The sequence below is a fragment of the Megalobrama amblycephala genome, unplaced genomic scaffold (assembly GCF_018812025.1).
Source record: "Megalobrama amblycephala isolate DHTTF-2021 unplaced genomic scaffold, ASM1881202v1 scaffold399, whole genome shotgun sequence".
Taxonomy (NCBI): Eukaryota; Metazoa; Chordata; class Actinopteri; order Cypriniformes; family Xenocyprididae; genus Megalobrama; species Megalobrama amblycephala.
The window spans coordinates 183,475-200,323 of NW_025953357.1; the positions used below are offsets into that span (position 1 = coordinate 183,475).

General features: G+C 46.3%; 1 protein-coding gene across 1 annotated transcript; it reads right to left on the bottom strand.

Annotated features, from left to right (window-relative positions):
* Positions 1-391: 391 nt before the first annotated feature.
* Positions 392-4,114, bottom strand: LOC125261332 (nuclear factor 7, ovary-like). Its single transcript, XM_048179911.1, has 4 exons — positions 4,010-4,114; positions 3,902-3,924; positions 3,702-3,820; positions 392-888 (listed from the first exon to the last, which is right to left on the bottom strand). The coding sequence occupies exons 1-4, from the start codon at positions 4,112-4,114 to the stop codon at positions 392-394; spliced, it is 744 nt and encodes a 247-aa protein (XP_048035868.1).
* Positions 4,115-16,849: the final 12,735 nt, after the last annotated feature.

Genomic DNA, 16,849 nt, shown 5'->3' on the forward strand with positions numbered 1-16,849 from the left:
ATTGTTAGTAATAATTCTGTAACTACCAGTAAAATAAGACTGTTTTTCTGTTGTTATTTTTTTTAAAGGTAATGTTCTGTTAAAGTTTAATTTAATTTAGCTCCTTCAAAAGAAATGAGTTTGGTTGGGTCAATACAATTTTTTTGTTTTTTGTTAGTTTGGTAGTTTCTAGTATGCCTAATTAGGCCTTGATTAGACGTTTCAGGTGTGTTTAATTGAGATTGGAGTGTGTTTAATTGCAGCGCAGGTTATGCTCAGAGAATAACTTGGTATGGCTACTTTCACACCCAAGTTACCTCACTTTTTGGAGCTGAAAATTGAGGTTATTCACTTACCCTGGATGCCTAACCTAACCTGTCTGTAATACACCCTAGACCTACAGTAACATTTACTAACTGGATGGTAAGATCCTCAGAGAGGAAGAATTATAACACCAGAAGAATGGAAAGAGTGTGTCAGTGAAGGTGGTTTTGAATGTATGTATATGTGTGTTAGTTACAGGATTAGAGAATGACACCATTCCTCTGTCATAGTCAAGATTAACTCTCACACGATCAAGATTCCGTTTGACACGGATACCAGATGATAGAAACTGTTTGTACTGATCGTAATGCACACACCAGACATCAGTTTTGAAGAAATCACTTCCCTTCCTCTGGTTTGATGCTGTAGTTACTCCTAGACTCCAGGCTGAACTTTCTTTAACCTCCACATCCCAGCAGTGTGTTCCTGAGTTAAAACCCTCTGATCCCATAACACAGGGACACCGGTCAAATCTCTCTGGATTATCAGGAACCGGCTGTTTGTTCTCGCTGAATCTCACACCGGTCAGATCATCATACAAAGCAAGAGATGGATTTGCAGTGTTTGGATCCAGAATCACAGGAGCTGATGAGACACAATCAACATCTACTTTTATTCTGATGTTCATATGATGATCAAGAGTGAACCGTACACAGATTATTATGAATTATGACACTCGTTCTGTTGATCAAACACATCAGACATTTTCCTCTGATCACTGTCAGTGTTATTAGTTACACACTCATTTTTATTATTAGTATTTAACCCTCTACCGCATAGTGCTGCCATATGGCAACATACTCTTTGTGTTCATTTCCTTGCCACACTTGCCACGTCTCCTTAAGAGAACATTCTCGTTTTTTTGTTGGTAAGAGAAGACCTTAGTTTAGCCAATGATGTGCTTTGGTTAAGTCACATGACATGCCATTTTTTTCTGTGGCGCGATTTCTGACCGACTGCCGTCACTTGTCGGTAGTTGCTGAAAGCTAAGACCAATACAATACAGCTTTAAGACCAATACAAAGAAAGGATTTTTTAGAAATCTTGGCCAACTGAAAAGTATGAACATGATAAGCATGTACAGCACTCAATACTTAGTTGGGGCTCCTTTTGCCTGAATTACTGCAGCAATGCAGCGTGGCATGGAGTCGATCAGTCTGTGGCACTGCTCAGGTGTTATGAGAGCCCAGGATGCTGTGATAGTGGCCTTCAGCTCTTCTGAATTGTTGGGTCTGGCATATCACATCTTCCTCTTCACAATACCCCATAGATTTTCTATGGGGTTAAGGTCAGGTGAGTTTGCTGGCCAGTTAAGAACAGGGATACCATGGTCCTTAAACCAGGTACTGGTAGCTTTGGCACTGTGTGCAGGTGCCAAGTCCTGTTGGAAAATGAAATCTGCATCTCCATAAAGTTGGTCAGCAGCAGGAAGCATGAAGTGCTCTAAAACTTCAGAAAACACAGTGGACCAACACCAGCAGATGACATGGCACCCAAACCATCACTGACTGTGGAAACTTTACACTGGACCTCAAGCAACGTGGATTGTGTGCCTCTCCTCTCTTCCTCCAGACTCTGGGACCCTGATATCCAAAGGAAATGCAAAATTTACTTTTATCAGAGAACATAACTTTGAACCACTCAGCAGCAGTCCAGTCCTTTAAAGGAAGCGGATACTAAAACTTCCAAAATGATAGTCAGGTCCCAGGCCAGAGTCCTTGTATGTAGAGAAGGCCTAAGCCTCAGAGTACCTCACAGTGTATGACTAAGGGATCTCTTCCCACAGAAGAGTCACACAAAGGAGCGACTCCAGGTGGGGGTAAAGTATCATGCAGCCCACTTGACAGGGAGAGCTGTCGAGAAGAGACACAAAGTCTGCAAACCAGACTCGGGTTGGCCAGAACGGGGCTACCAATATGAGATGGACCCTGTCCCGGCGAACCCTCTCCAGAACTCCTGGGAGCAGAGCAATTGGGGGAAATGTGTACAGATGTAGCCTTGGTCACATCTGCACCATGAGAGAAAACCACATTGAACAAAAAGTCATTTCTTTCGAAGCAAATAAGTCGACTTCCATCCGATGGGCCAAATTGCACAGGTGCCAAGACCTCAGACCCGCCTGATGGTTGATGTAGGAGACCACTGACATGTTGTCCGTGAGGACCAACACAAGATGGCCCCTCAGGTATGGGAGGAAATATTTGAGAGCTCAAAATACCACCATCATTTCCAGCCGATTTATGTGCCAGTAAAGTAGATGGTCCTCCCAGAGACCCTGAGCCAAGCGACCACTCATGGTGTTTTTTGAGCATTCCACTCGGCACCCTGAAGCGGCGAACCGGCAGGGAACAATCAAATTAAATGTCGGCCGGCCCTCCTCAGATGGTCGGTGGAGACCGCTGCGGCAAAACAGTCCCCTGAGGGCACTGAGGAGGGGCGGATACCATGGAGTGTGATATAGGACCCTCTTCGGAGGGGGCTGTCCTCAAAGTTTTCATGCCACTGGTGTCAGGACCTCTTTGAAGCATTCTTTGCGATAATGACAGTCCTCAGATCTGTCTTATCCTGTGAAGACTTCGACTGTGTCACCCGTCCCTGTCCCCAAGCCTTCTGCAGGGGAGCATGGGTGGCAACACTGTTTTTGCTGCCCTCAGTGTGAGGAGCTGGCTGACTGCCGAGGCTGCTCCCGCCCAGCAGCCTCAGGGGATTGAGAGTGGCAAGGAAGGAATCTTTGGAAGGCCGCAGACTGTTTCTTTGTCTCCTGGAACCTCTCGATGACAGATGTAAATGAGTCGCTGAAGAGGCCCAGAGGAGACAGCGGCACATCCAGAAGGATGTTCATGTCTTTATCCCTGATATCAGACAGGTTCGACCATAGGTGCCTCTACGTGCCATAGAACAGCCATTGTTTTGGCCGTCTCCTTGGTGGCCTGGAGAGACAAATCAGTAGCCTTCCTCAACTCCTGAATTGCTTCAAAACTAGCTTCCCCGCTCTCGTCAATTTCCCCCATCAAGTCGGCCTGATATGATCGCTTGTAGACATGCCGCTGCCTGACCTGCTGCCGCATAAGCTTTAGCCACCAGCGCTGATGTTGTTCTTAGCGGCTTGGTGGGTAGCGTCTGGAATTTGAAGGATGCAGGGATGCAGACTCGGGTGAAAGATAGCCCGCAAGCATCTCTTCCACCAGATTCATCGCCTCGTAACCATGTTGTTTCAATATGTAGACATTTGGGGGCTGAAAACTCTATACTGTACCGGTCTCTTCCACGACCTCGACACCTTCACCTTCACCACCTTCACTTACTGCAAATTGAAATAATCTAGTGCTTTTGTGTCATGTAAATCATGTCCACCCATTTCCAGTGTGTGTAAGAGCACAGATCTTCTCCAGACTCACTGTTTTGGACAATGTCCTGCATCTTCTCCCAGACTCTGAACTGCAGGTTGCCCAAGTAACTTGGCACATGAATCAAAGCTCCAGAAGCCATCTGTGGATCCAGCTCTGAGCTCTGAAGTCTGGAAGAACATTCAGGAGTCAGAACTGCAGTGGCTTTGGATCAGAATCAGAGAGACCAGAGACACCAGCAGATCACTCACCTTTCCATTGTGACTGGAAACTTCTGCAGAACAAACACACCATTAATCATCAAGAACTCAATCAATCATCACTCAAACAATCAATCAATCAATGATGTGAAATCAAACCTTCAGAAAGCAGACGTCATTATCTTTCATCATCTCCTCCATGTCTTTGTTTCCCCGTGAAAAAGCTGAGATGTGTCTGTTCATCTCCTCCAGCTTCTCCTTCATCATCTGCTTCTTCTGCTCCTCTTCCTCCCTCAGTGCAGTGATTGTAGCTTCTTCTTCATCTCTGAGAAACTGATGAAGCTTCTCAAACTGCTGTTTAATCTGATGCTCTGTGTGATCAGCTTGAGACTGAAATCAAATCACATTCACTTCAATTATCTCAATCAACAAACAAAACAATCACAATCGGCAATGACAAGATTTTATGGCTTTCCGTGTTTTCACTGTCATACACTTTGGGGTGCTATGACACATCTTCTGAATGCGTACAGAATCTCCCAATTAAAACACAGCCGAAGAAGAGACACGTCTCATATGTAAGCAGATGCATATGAAAATAATGTGATCATCAACAATAAATCAGCATAGAAATGAAAACTGCCTAATGTTACCAAGTGAAATGTCAATCCAGGTAGTGGTACAGAACTGTGAAGCTTTGGGGGTGTTGATGGAAGCAATCTACTGCATCTGTGCTTTGAACATTGTACTGAATATGATTCAGATGTAGTTTTAAAAACACAGTTTTCTCAGATTTTTTGTTGCTTTTTTTTAATGAAAATTACCTACATTCGAACATTGATAAAAAAAAGAATGTTTGAAGCTATAATAATAGTTTTTTTAAAGTAGGCTCTGTTCTGTATTTTGATGTATTGCATGTTCATATATTCGTACAACAAAATATTATGGGGGCCATGAAAATTTTGTCAAAATGATCAAAAATGCTCGTGGTGACTGGCAACTTTAAAAAAAAATGCTGGTAGGGAAAGAGTTAATATCTGAGCTAAACTTAGATACTGGACATATAACAGATCCAGAGCCAGACTGTTGCTTGTCATTTACAAAAATGATAAACTAGAATATATTATATTAAATATTATAAACAATTTTTTTGTGTGTAGTGATCTTACAGTAAAAAAAAGACTGTTCTTTTCTATCCTTACCTTGATGTGTTGAACATTTTTCTCGAACTCTCTTTTAATATTTTCTCTCTGTTTAAGTGTCTCCCGAAAGGATTTCAATGCAGTATTGAGCTCCTCCTAGAATTGGACAAAATAAAAATATATAAAATGCAAGAAAAGAGAGCAGAATACAGTGGCGTGATCATGCAGTGTTGTGAAAAAATCTGTTGAAAATGTTTCATTTGAGGTCACCATTAATGTGATCAGTGTTTGCTGCAATTGAAACCCACCTGCAATTGTTGAAATAGTAGATTAATAAATGTCAAGGGTAAAGAGCCCAACTAAAGCAAATAATGATCTCCATGATGGTGACCAAAACAAAATATTTTCAACCAAACATCAACATCTAAACCTCTGTTAATTCCCAATAAGAACTGCTGTAGATGTATGACAGAAATTATAAATCTGGTTATTAATAAGTGAAGCTGGTAATACTGTTTGAATTATTAAATCATTTAATGTTTCTATTTTTATCTTCAGTTGATTTCATCAAGTCAATTCACCTTTATTTATATAGTGCTTTTTACAATGCAGATTGTGTCAAAGCAGCTTTACATTGATAACTGGTACATAATTTGGCTGCACAGCAGCTCTTAAAGAATAGTGTCAATGCAGGCAGATCAGAAGCACTGCTGAATAAATGTCAGGAATACTATTGAATATCAAATGTCAAGTCAAATGTCAAGTGTCCCCAACTAAGCAAGCCAAAGGCGATAGCAGCAAGGAACCCAAACTCCATCAGGTGACATCAGGTTGCAAACAAGTGGCAAATAGTTGTTAAAAATGGAGAAAAAAAAATTCATCTAAGACAGTGGCTGGAAATCAGTTATAGTTCGTGTTTTTATTTTCTTCTTCTTTCAGTGCTTGTTCACAGCAGGTGTTTGAATGTTTGAAAGAATGTTTCAGGAACATCATACTAACCTTTAAATAGCATTCCATTAACATTAAGGAAACTGGACTTTATGTTTATGAAATGTTACAAATCAACATTTTTAGATTGTTTATTGCATTGCTTTATTTCTAGGCCTGCCCAAAAACTTATTGCAAGATTACAGTTCACACTGTCAGTTTTTGGTAAATTTCTGTGTGAACGGGACATTTCCAGACACACACCTGAAAGTAAATACTGTCATAACAGTAGCGTCTGGAACACTGTGTGTATGAATGTGCAGTGAGAGTCAAGCCCATATTCTCTTACCAGTAACCATAGTGACAGTGACCAAAGTAATATCAAAGATGTCAACGTCCATAAAACTGAAAAGTATTATCACTTTTGACAGGACAGAGTCCAATTGATCCGTGAGCTCATCGTCATATCTTAATTAACTGACAGCAGCTTTGATGTAAACATGCACTAGCCAGACACATTTAACCATTTCACTCGCGTCTCATGTGCATTGCAGCGTCTCACGCATAACATGTTATTTGAGTCACGCATACAACACAAAAATGATGGGAGCCGCTCCGGTGGAGAACAGTGAGTGGATCTAACACCTTCAGATGACACACATCTCCATCGCTATAAGTTACTGAAAGTGAAACCACACAAAACCCCTTAGCAGAGCGGCTTTCCCACACTATATGATGTGACAGACAACTAATTGTCCAGTGCAGTTCTGTTCACACAGTGCAAATTTTCAGAGAATGAGTTCAGTTATAGAGTGCAGTTTTTACTCCTGTAAATAACCGTACTGTGTGTGAACGTAACCGTATTAAGGACTCCTGGGCAACCCCATGTGTCACTACATTGACAATACGTCTCCGTCCATCAGGGAACAGAGGTTAAAATAGTGATCAGTAAATGTCGTGACCATGAATGTGATGATCTCTGTTTACCGTTCTTTAGATTTGAAACAAATGTAATTTATCTTACCTTGAATGGTAAAACCACTTCACTGATGGGTCTGAATTTGTGATTTTCGTGTTTCTGTGAATCTCTGCACACTAAACACACAGGCTGTTTGTCCTCCAGACAGAAGAGTTTGAGTTTCTCACTGTGTAAACTGCAGAGATCCTCAGATCCTGATGAACGCCTCTCATTTCTCTCTTTCAGGAACAACTCACAAAAGGTTTTTAACACAAGGTTAGTTGGAGGATCATTTGAGGATCTTCTCCTGCAGACAGGACACTCTTGGGTTTTCTTGGTCCTCCAGCACTTTTGAAGACACTCTTTACAGAAACTGTGACTACATGATAAAAGAACGGGATCCTTGAAGATTTCATGACACACGGAACAAGAAACTTCATCTTCAGATATTGAATCCATTATCCCTGTTTGAGCTCCAGCAATCCGAAATTTATAATCACTTTATGAATGAAGGCTTCAAAAATGAATATCCATGAGAATCACGAAGATCTGCTATCTGTTTAGAAATAAACTTTCAAAAAAATCATTGAAAGTGTTTCTATTTGTTTTTAATCAAATTTTTTTTTTTCTTTTGTCAAGAGAAAGTCAGTATGACGGAAAGGAGAAATAACAAATAAGTCTCTTCCTGGTAATTGTGTTAAAGGTTGAAGTTTATTATCTTCTTTGGGTGTGTTTAAACGGGTCAAAGAACAACAGGGTTTCTTCAGGTTTCATTTCAACAAATGGAATCTGGAGACATACGTATAATGAGGAGGGGGGGGGGATTCACACTTTAAGGAATGTAATCTACTAGGTTCATCCTAGGCCTGAGTGCTTTGCTTGCTCTGTTGGCTGCTTTGGTGTCTGAAGTGGATTTAGGACAGGGGTTGGTAGATTGCAAGAAGTACAGATCGTAAAGCTGGGTTTTATTTATTCTCAAGTCAAGTCAAGTCAAATTTATTTATATAGCGCTTTTACAATTGGTAATTGTTTCAAAGCAGCTTTACATATTAGAAGCACAGAAAAAAGGGAAGTGGTTAAAAATAAGCTGTACAAGCAAGCGTGGAAATATGTAACATATACAAGATGGTGCTACATTAAGCCAATGTCGGCTGACTCCCAGGGGTGGAAAAAAACCCCTAGGAGAAAACCCAGCGTGGGAAAAGTCCTAGGAGGGAAAAAACCCCTTGGGAGATATATATAATATATGTAAATGGATATGGAGATCAAAATCTGAATTATACATTTTATTAAAGAGATTAAAAATAGATTATATATAAATATATGTAAGCGGATACGGGGATTAAAAATCTAAATTATAGATGCAGCCAGAACTGGATCTGTAGGCCCATTGTCTCCTGGGCTGCGTTGTAGTCAGGTCCAGACACAGGTTCTCCATCTGATCTGGATACGGCCTGGATCCAGCACCCGGCAAACCTCGGGATAAGCAGAGAGACAGATATTAGCGTAGATGCCATTCTTATTCTGATGTACAGGTATATCTAGTGTTATAGGAAATGTTCTCGGTTCCGGCCGACCTAATTATTGCAGCGTAACAATCCTTTAACGGATTTGAAAAATGTTAATGTATTGATAATGTGTTATGTGTATGCAAGAGCAAAGAGATGTGTTAAACTGACAGAGTGTGTCTGCTTCCCGAACAATGCTAGGAAGATTGTTCCAGAGTTTAGGTGCTAAATAGGAAAAGGATCTGCCGCCTTCAGTTGATTTTGATATTCTGGGTATTATCAACTGGCCTGAATTCTGAGATCGCAATAAACGTGAAGGACTATAATGCATTAAGAGCTCACTTAGGTACTGGGGAGCTAAACCATTTAGAGCTTTATAAGTAAGTAGCAAGATTTTAAAATCTATACGATGTTTAATAGGGAGCCAATGTAATGTTGACAGAACTGGGCTAATATGGTCATACTTTCTGGTTCTAGTAAGAACTCTAGCTGCCGCATTTTGGACCAACTGTAGTCTGTTTAAAAGCCGAGCAGAACAACCACCCAGTAGAGCGTTACAGTAATCTAGTCTTGAGGTCATGAATGCATGAACCAACTGTTCCGCATTTGTCATTGAGAGCATATGTCGTAATTTAGATATATTTTTTAGATGGAAGAAGGCGGTTTTACAGATACTAGAAACATGACTTTCAAATGAAAGATTGGTATCGAAGAGCACACCCAAGTTCCTAACTGAGGACGAAGGTTTAATGGAGCACCCGTCAAGTGTTAGAGAGTATTCAAGGTTCCCTTTCGATACTTCACTCGTACTGCGTATGGGGAAAGGTCTCCTTTTTCCCCGTTACTGAAGCCTTTTTCAATAACGCAGTGTAACTGCATCGTCATTGGTTCACTCATAGACAAGTTGTTGAACCAATGACGGCGCGGCATAGCTGCGCGACCTATGGCGACAGAGCGCGCGAATATTCCCGCTGAAATGGGCGGGGTTTAGGGCTATATAAGCGGGCGTTTCGCCATAGGATTTCAGTTCTCTCTCCTTCAGCGACGACTTCACATCGCTCCTCGCTGATCTCCGGCTGAAGCCTTCGCCGCCTGGAAGAAGCTCGCCTGGAAAGAAGCTCTCGCCGCCGTCGAAGAGGCTCCCGCAGCGGACTGCTGAGCTCGCCGAGGAAGAAGCGCCGGCGCCCTCGTCGACTGCCGCCTCGAGCGCCGTCTCGAGCCGCCCGCTTCCCGCTTCCGGCCGCCTGCCAGCCCGTCTCCTGCCGCCATCCGGCGCGCCTAAAAGAGCGATTTTCCCGTGGTTTATTGCCGCTCTAAAAGAGCTTTCCAACAGCGGTTTTCACTGCTCTAGCGGCCCTCGCCGCTCTAAAAGAGCCCCTCAAACGCCGTTTTCACGGCGGCGGCGTTGTTACAAATGCCGCGCCACTCGTGTGGCACATGCAGAGCCCCTCTGCATGACGACGACGGTCACGGTGAGTGCGTCGGCTGCCTGGGCAGACCCCATGCAGAGGCCGCGCTCACCGGGACCTCGTGTTCTCACTGTGAGAACATGAGTCTCGCCTCTCTGCGCTCGCGGATCGCCTTCTTCAGTGAAGGCGATCTCGCCGCTCGCGCCCTCCCGTCTTCTTCCTCCCGCGAGCCGGCTAGGAAGAGACGGCGGGGTAGAGCGGCCCAGTGCACGGAGTTGGATGACGTCACGCCGGCTTCCCCGCGTGCCTCACCCTCTCCCCCGAGAGAGCAGTCCCCCGTCCTGTTCTCCCGCCCTGAGCTGCGTCCCTCAGCAGATGCGAGCGACCTCATCTCTTTTGGCGGTTCTGAGGACGAGCCGCTTGATGACGTCATGTCTCTCGCGGCCTCTGAATCCGAAGGTTGGGCCAGTGATTCTGACCCCGCCCGCCTTCCTTCGCTGGAGCCCATTGACTGCAAGCCGGGTATGGATGCCAAGCTCTTCCGCATCCTTTCGAAAGCAGTAGAGGTTTTGGACCTCGAATGGGCTCCGCCAGAGGAGCCATCACGGAGCAGGCTCGATGAGTGGTTCCTGCCGGGTTCCCGCCAGGCCCCTTGTCAACGCGCCGCACCGTTTTTCCCAGAGGTTCACAACGAGCTGACGAAGTCATGGCGCGCCCCGTATTCTGCCCGCCTATGTACTACGCATTATTCAGCTCTCACCTCTGTGGATGGCTCTGAAGAGAAGGGTTACGAGCATTTACCGCCCCTGGACGAAGCGGTGGCGGCTCACCTCTGTCCCCCCACGGCTGTGGGTTGGAAAACTAAGAGGGCCCTTCCATCCAAGCCCTGCAGGACCACTTCTGCCCTGGCTGGCAGAGCATATACGTCCGCGGGCCAGGCTGCCTCAGCGCTGCACGCCATGGCTATTCTCCAGGTGTTTCAAGCGAAGCTCCTCCGTTCTCTGGATGAGTCCGGCGTCGATGCACCTGCCTTCCGTGACCTCCGCAGCGCCACTGACTTAGCCCTGCGTGCCACAAAGGCCACAGCTCAGGCCATTGGACGATCCATGGCCAGCCTGGTCGTGCTTGAGCGCCATTTGTGGCTCAACCTGACCGAGATTAAGGAGATGGACAAGACGGCCTTTTTGGATGCCCCGGTCTCTCCTTCTGGTCTCTTCGGGCCAGCAGTAGAGAGCTTTACGGAGCGTTTTACTGCAGCACAAAAGTCATCTCAGGCTATGCGACACTTCCTGCCTAAACGCCCTAGCTCCACGTCTGCTTCCAGCCGCCCCAAGTCTGTGCCGGCTCAGCAGAACAAAACTGCCCCCTCTACCTCTCAGGCAGCACCACCCAAGGAACAGCGCCATCGTAAGCGCTCCTCCTTCCCGAGGCAATGTCAGGGACCCCGGCCTAAGATTACGCTGGACCCGACGCCTCCTAAGCCCTCCTGATATTTCAGGAAGGAAGAGGATGGGGCAAAGTCTCGCCACGGCCGGACCACCCCAAAAGCTCTTTCGTTCCACCCCCCTCCGCCTCGTTCAGCTCCGGGCGTGGGAGATATGTTCAGTGTTGTACTAACTGGGCCCAGTGCTGCGTCCATGCAAAACGCTATTCTTATGGCGAACACTATGAATATTCTACCTTCTCTAAGAAAGAGCGAAGTTCCTCTTCCACTCTCCCCGGTGCACGGGCCCCCGATTGGCGGCCCGTCACCCGATACCATTCAGCCCCTTGTCACGCGGGCCGAGGCCTGGCGGGCCATCCCCGGAGTGTCAAGCTGGGTTCTGGGAACCATAAGTCGAGGCTACTCGCTTCAGTTCGCCCGAAGGCCCCCGCGCTTCAGCGGGGTGCTTCAGACTTCAGTCAACACGGACGACGTTCATGTCCTCCGAGCCGAAGTCATGTCTCTTCTGAGGAAAGGAGCTATAGAAATAGTCTCCCCCTCAGAGAGCAATTCGGGGTTCTACAGCCGTTATTTTCTAGTTCCCAAAAAAGATGGCGGTCTCAGACCCATCTTAGATCTCAGGCTCTTGAACCTCTCCCTCATGAGATGGAAGTTCAAGATGCTAACGCTGAAGCAGATCCTCGCGCAGGTTTGCCCCGGGGACTGGTTCTGCTCGCTGGACCTGAAAGATGCATACTTTCACATCCAGATAGCCCCCATCACAGGCGATTCTTGAGATTCGCGTTCGAGGGTGTGGCTTACCAATATATGGTCCTTCCATTCGGACTGTCCCTAGCTCCTCGCACTTTTACCAAGTGCATGAACGCGGCGCTTTCCCCACTGAGACAGATGGGAATCCGGGTTCTCAATTACCTCGACGACTGGCTCATCCTAGCCCAGTCACGAGCCGAGCTGGAGCATCACAGATCCGTGTTACTCAGCCACTTGGAGTGCCTGGGTCTCAGGGTCAACTTTGCCAAGAGCTCACTGCTCCCCAGCCAGCGTATAACGTTCCTGGGTGCAGTTTTCGACTCAGTCCGTATGACGGCTGTAGTATCTCCAGAGCGCGCTCTGGCCATTCAGCAGCTCGCGGCATCGGTCAGGAACAGAGCCTATTTCCCTCTGAAGTTTTTCCAGAGGATGCTAGGGCTGATGGCTTCCGCCTCCCCGGTTCTGCAGCTCGGCCTTCTTCGGATGCGGCCTCTGCAGTACTGGTTGAAGTTCCGGGTCCCTCCTCACGCCTGGCGGCACGGCCGCCTGCGTCTCAGGGTCAATCAGGCCTGTTTGGCGGCTCTGAAACCCTGGATGAACCCTGTATGGTTCAGCCAAGGGGTACCCCTACAGGCGGTGTCCAGAAGGACGGTGCTCTCAACGGATGCGTCCAACACAGGTTGGGGCGCTCTTTGCGAGGGCAGACCGGCCTTCGGCTCGTGGTCTCACGAGGAATGCCATCTGCACATCAACTGCCTCGAGATGTTGGCAGTGATTCGAGCCCTTCATGCGTTCCAGGCACACCTGACAGGGCGCCACGTCTTAGTCCAGTCGGACAGCATGACAGTGGTGTCATACATAAATCACCAGGGTGGTCTTTCGTCCAGCCGCTTATGCGCTCTGGCGAAGCGTCTTCTGGAATGGGCATCACCGAGGTTTCAGTCGCTCAGGGCGACTCACATACCCGGGAGAACAAACTTGGGAGCAGACATGCTATCTCGGAGCAATGTTCCCTCAGACGAGTGGATGCTCCACCCCAGACGGTTCTCATGATCTGGGAGTTCTTCGGAAAGGCAGAGGTAGACCTCTTCGCTTCAGAAGGCAACTCTCACTGCCCAATTTATTTCTCGAAGGAGGAAGATGCGCTGGCCCATGTCTGGCCCAGCACCCTCCTTTACGCTTTTCCCCCGATCGCTCTGATCCCACAGGTCATCAGACGAATCAGGGAAGACAAGCACAGAGTCCTCCTGGTGGCCCCGCTCTGGAGGAGCCAAGTTTGGTCCTCAGAGCTGTTCAGGCTTTCCACAAAAGCTCCGTGGCCGATCCCCCTGAGACGGGACCTCCTCTCTCAGGCGAACAGGACGATTTGGCATCCCCAGCCAGAACTCTGGGCTCTGCACCTCTGGTCCCTCGACGGGAGCCTGCTAACCTCCCCAGGGACGTGCTGAATACCATTTCTCAGGCAAGAGCTCCGTCCACGAGACGCCTCTACGCCCAGAAATGGTCGGTCTTTGTTGACTGGTGTTCTACACGCAACATAGACCCAGTGGAGTGTGACGTATCTCCGATACTGTCTTTTCTCCAGGAGCGTTTGAATCTGGGTCGCACCCCTTCAACGCTCAAAGTTTACGTAGCAGCCATTGCAGCGTTTCACGCTCCTATCGCTGGCCAGTCATTGGGACGAAACAACCTTGTGGTGCGTTTCTTGAGAGGTTCTAGGCGATTAAATCCTCCTCGTCCTCTCACTGTTCCCACCTGGGACCTCTCTTTGGTCCTCAGAGCTCTTAAAGGGCCTCCCTTTGAGCCACTGCGTTCAGCTGACCTCAGGCCCCTGACACTCAAAACCGCTCTGCTACTTGCACTAGCATCGGTTAAGCGAGTTGGTGACTTGCAGGCCCTCTCCGTGAGCCCTGCATGCCTTGAGTTCGGGCCCAACGACTCCAAAGTCGTTTTGAAACCTAGGCATGGCTATGTACCTAAGGTGCTCTCGACTCCATTCAGAGCACAGGTTATTTCCCTCTCAGCGCTTCCTCCCTCGTCGGACGAGCAAGAGTTGGAACTACTCTGCCCTGTCAGGGCATTAAGGACCTACGTTGATCGATCACAGCCTTTTCGGCAATCTGATCAGCCCTTTATCTGCTTTGGTGGCCGCACCAAGGGGTCTTCGGTCTCAAAGCAACGTCTTTCGCGTTGGATAGTCGACGCTATTGCTCTTTGTTACTCCTCTATGGGCCTCGACTGCCCCATAGGAGTTAGAGCTCACTCTACTAGAGGAATGGCTTCCTCTTGGGCCTGGTCTAGTGGAGTTTCGATTAAAGACATCTGTGAGGCGGCCGGCTGGTCCTCGCCGTCCACTTTTGTCAGATTTTATCATTTGGACGTCCCGACCTTACAAGCTCGGGTCCTCTCGGTATGATCCAGCGGCCTCTATCGAGCTCCGCTTCATGCCACTCTGGGAGTTAACTCCCTTTTTGTAGTGTAACGAGGGTTCGACGGCTCCGGCCTTCTCACTTGTCCTCTGGTTCCCTCACGGTGCCCAAGACAAGTCCAGTCGTTCCCTGCCGTGGCACGGTGCGGTTGAATTCGTTCCCCATACGCAGTACGAGTGAAGTATCGAAAGGGAACGTACTCGGTTACTAACGTAACCTCGGTTCCCTGAGATACGGAACGAGTACTGCGTTACATGCCGTGCCACGAGGCTGCGGCTTCAGTGTCGTCGCTTCAGTCGAATGACCTGAAATCCTATGGCGAAACGCCCGCTTATATAGCCCTAAACCCCGCCCATTTCGGCGGGAATATTCGCGCGCTCTGTCGCCATAGGTCGCGCAGCTATGCCGCACCGTCATTGGTTCAACAACTTGTCTATGAGTGAACCAATGACGATGCAGTTACACTGCGTTATTGAAAAAGGCTTCAGTAACGGGGAAAAAGGAGACCTTTCCCCATACGCAGTACTCGTTCCGTATCTCAGGGAACCGAGGTTACGTTAGTAACCGAGTACGTTTTTTCGTGAGGAAGTTTTTGGTCCAAAGATTAGGATATCAGTTTTTTCTGAATTTAATAATAAGAAATTTCTTGTCATCCAGTTTTTAATGTCAGCTATGCATTCTGTTAGTTTTGTGAATTTGTAGGTTTCGTCAGGGCGCGAGGAAATATAGAGCTGAGTATCGTCAGCGTAGCAGTGAAAACTAACCCCATGCTTCCTAATTATCTCTCCTAAGGGCAGCATGTACAGAGTGAAAAGCAACGGTCCTAGTACTGAGCCTTGTGGTACTCCATATTGAACCTGTGATCGATACGACATCTCTTCATTAACTACTACAGACTGATAACGGTCAGATAAGTACGATTTGAACCATGCCAAAGCAATTCCACTAATGCCAATATAGTTTTCAAGTCTTTTTAAAAGAATGTTGTGATCGATAGTGTCAAAAGCAGCACTGAGATCTAATAACACTAATAGAGAAATACAGCCACGATCTGATGATAGGAGTAGATCGTTTGTAACTCTAACGAGAGCAGTCTCAGTACTATGGTATGGTCTAAATCCTGACTGGAAATCCTCACAGATTCCATTTCTTTCTAAAAAGGAGCACAGTTGTGATGAAACTGCCTTTTCTAGTATCTTTGACAGAAAAGGTAGATTCGAGATTGGCCTGTAATTTACTAAATCTCTCGGATCTAGTTGAGGTTTTTTAATAAGAGGTTTAATAATAGCCTGCTTAAAGGTTTTTTGGCACGTATCCTAGTGTTAACGATGAATTAATTATATCAAGAAGTGGACCTACGACCTCTGGAAGCATTTCTTTCAGTAGTTTAGTCGGCATTGGGTCTAACATACATGTCGTTGATTTTGATGATTTGATAAGTTTAGATAATTCTTCCTCTCCTATAGCGGCGAATGATTCTAGTTTTACCTCAGGGACACTACAGTGCACTGTCTGAAGCGAAACTGTAGACGGTTGCATGTTTTTAATTTTCTCTCTAATATTATCAATCTTGCAAGTAAAGAAGTTCATAAAGTCATTACTGCTGTGCTCTATGGAAACGTCAGCAGTTGAATCTCTGTTTCTAGTTAATTTAGCCACTGTGTCAAATAAATACCTAGGATTATGTTTGTTTTCTATTAAGAGATTTGAAAAATAAGTAGATCTAGCATTTCTTATAGCCGTTCTGTACTCAATCATTTTTTCTTTCCACGAAAGGCGAAAAACTTCTAGTTTTGTTTTCTTCCAACTACGTTCAGCTTTTCTAACAGCTCGTTTTAGAGCCCGAGTGTGCTCATCATACCACGGCGTTGGATTAGTTTCCTTAATCTTCTTTAGACGTAAAGGAGCGACTGCATCTAATGTGCTGGAAAAGAGAGAGCCAATAGTTTCTGTTGCAGCATCGAGTTCTTCTAAGTTGTCAGGTATACTAAGGCGATGAAACTGCTCGGGGAGATTATTTATAAAGCAATCTTTAGTGGTAGACGTGATGGTTCTACAATATTTATGGCTGGGTGGTGGTTTTGTAGCCTTGGCTAATTGTATTATACACGAGACTAAATAATGATCTGATATATCATCGCTCTGCTGTAGAATTTCAACAGCATCAATATCAATTCCATGCGACAGTATTAGATCTAAGGTATGATTACGACAATGAGTGGGTCCTGACACGTGTTGTCTAACTCCAATAGAGTTTAAAATGTCTACAAATGCCAATCCAAATGCGTCTTTATTATTATCTACATGGATATTAAAATCACCAACAACAAGGACTTTATCCGCAGCCAGTACTAACTCTGATAGAAAATCAGCAAATTCTTTGATAAAGTCAGTATGGTGCCCTGGTGGCCTGTATACAGTAGCCAGCACAA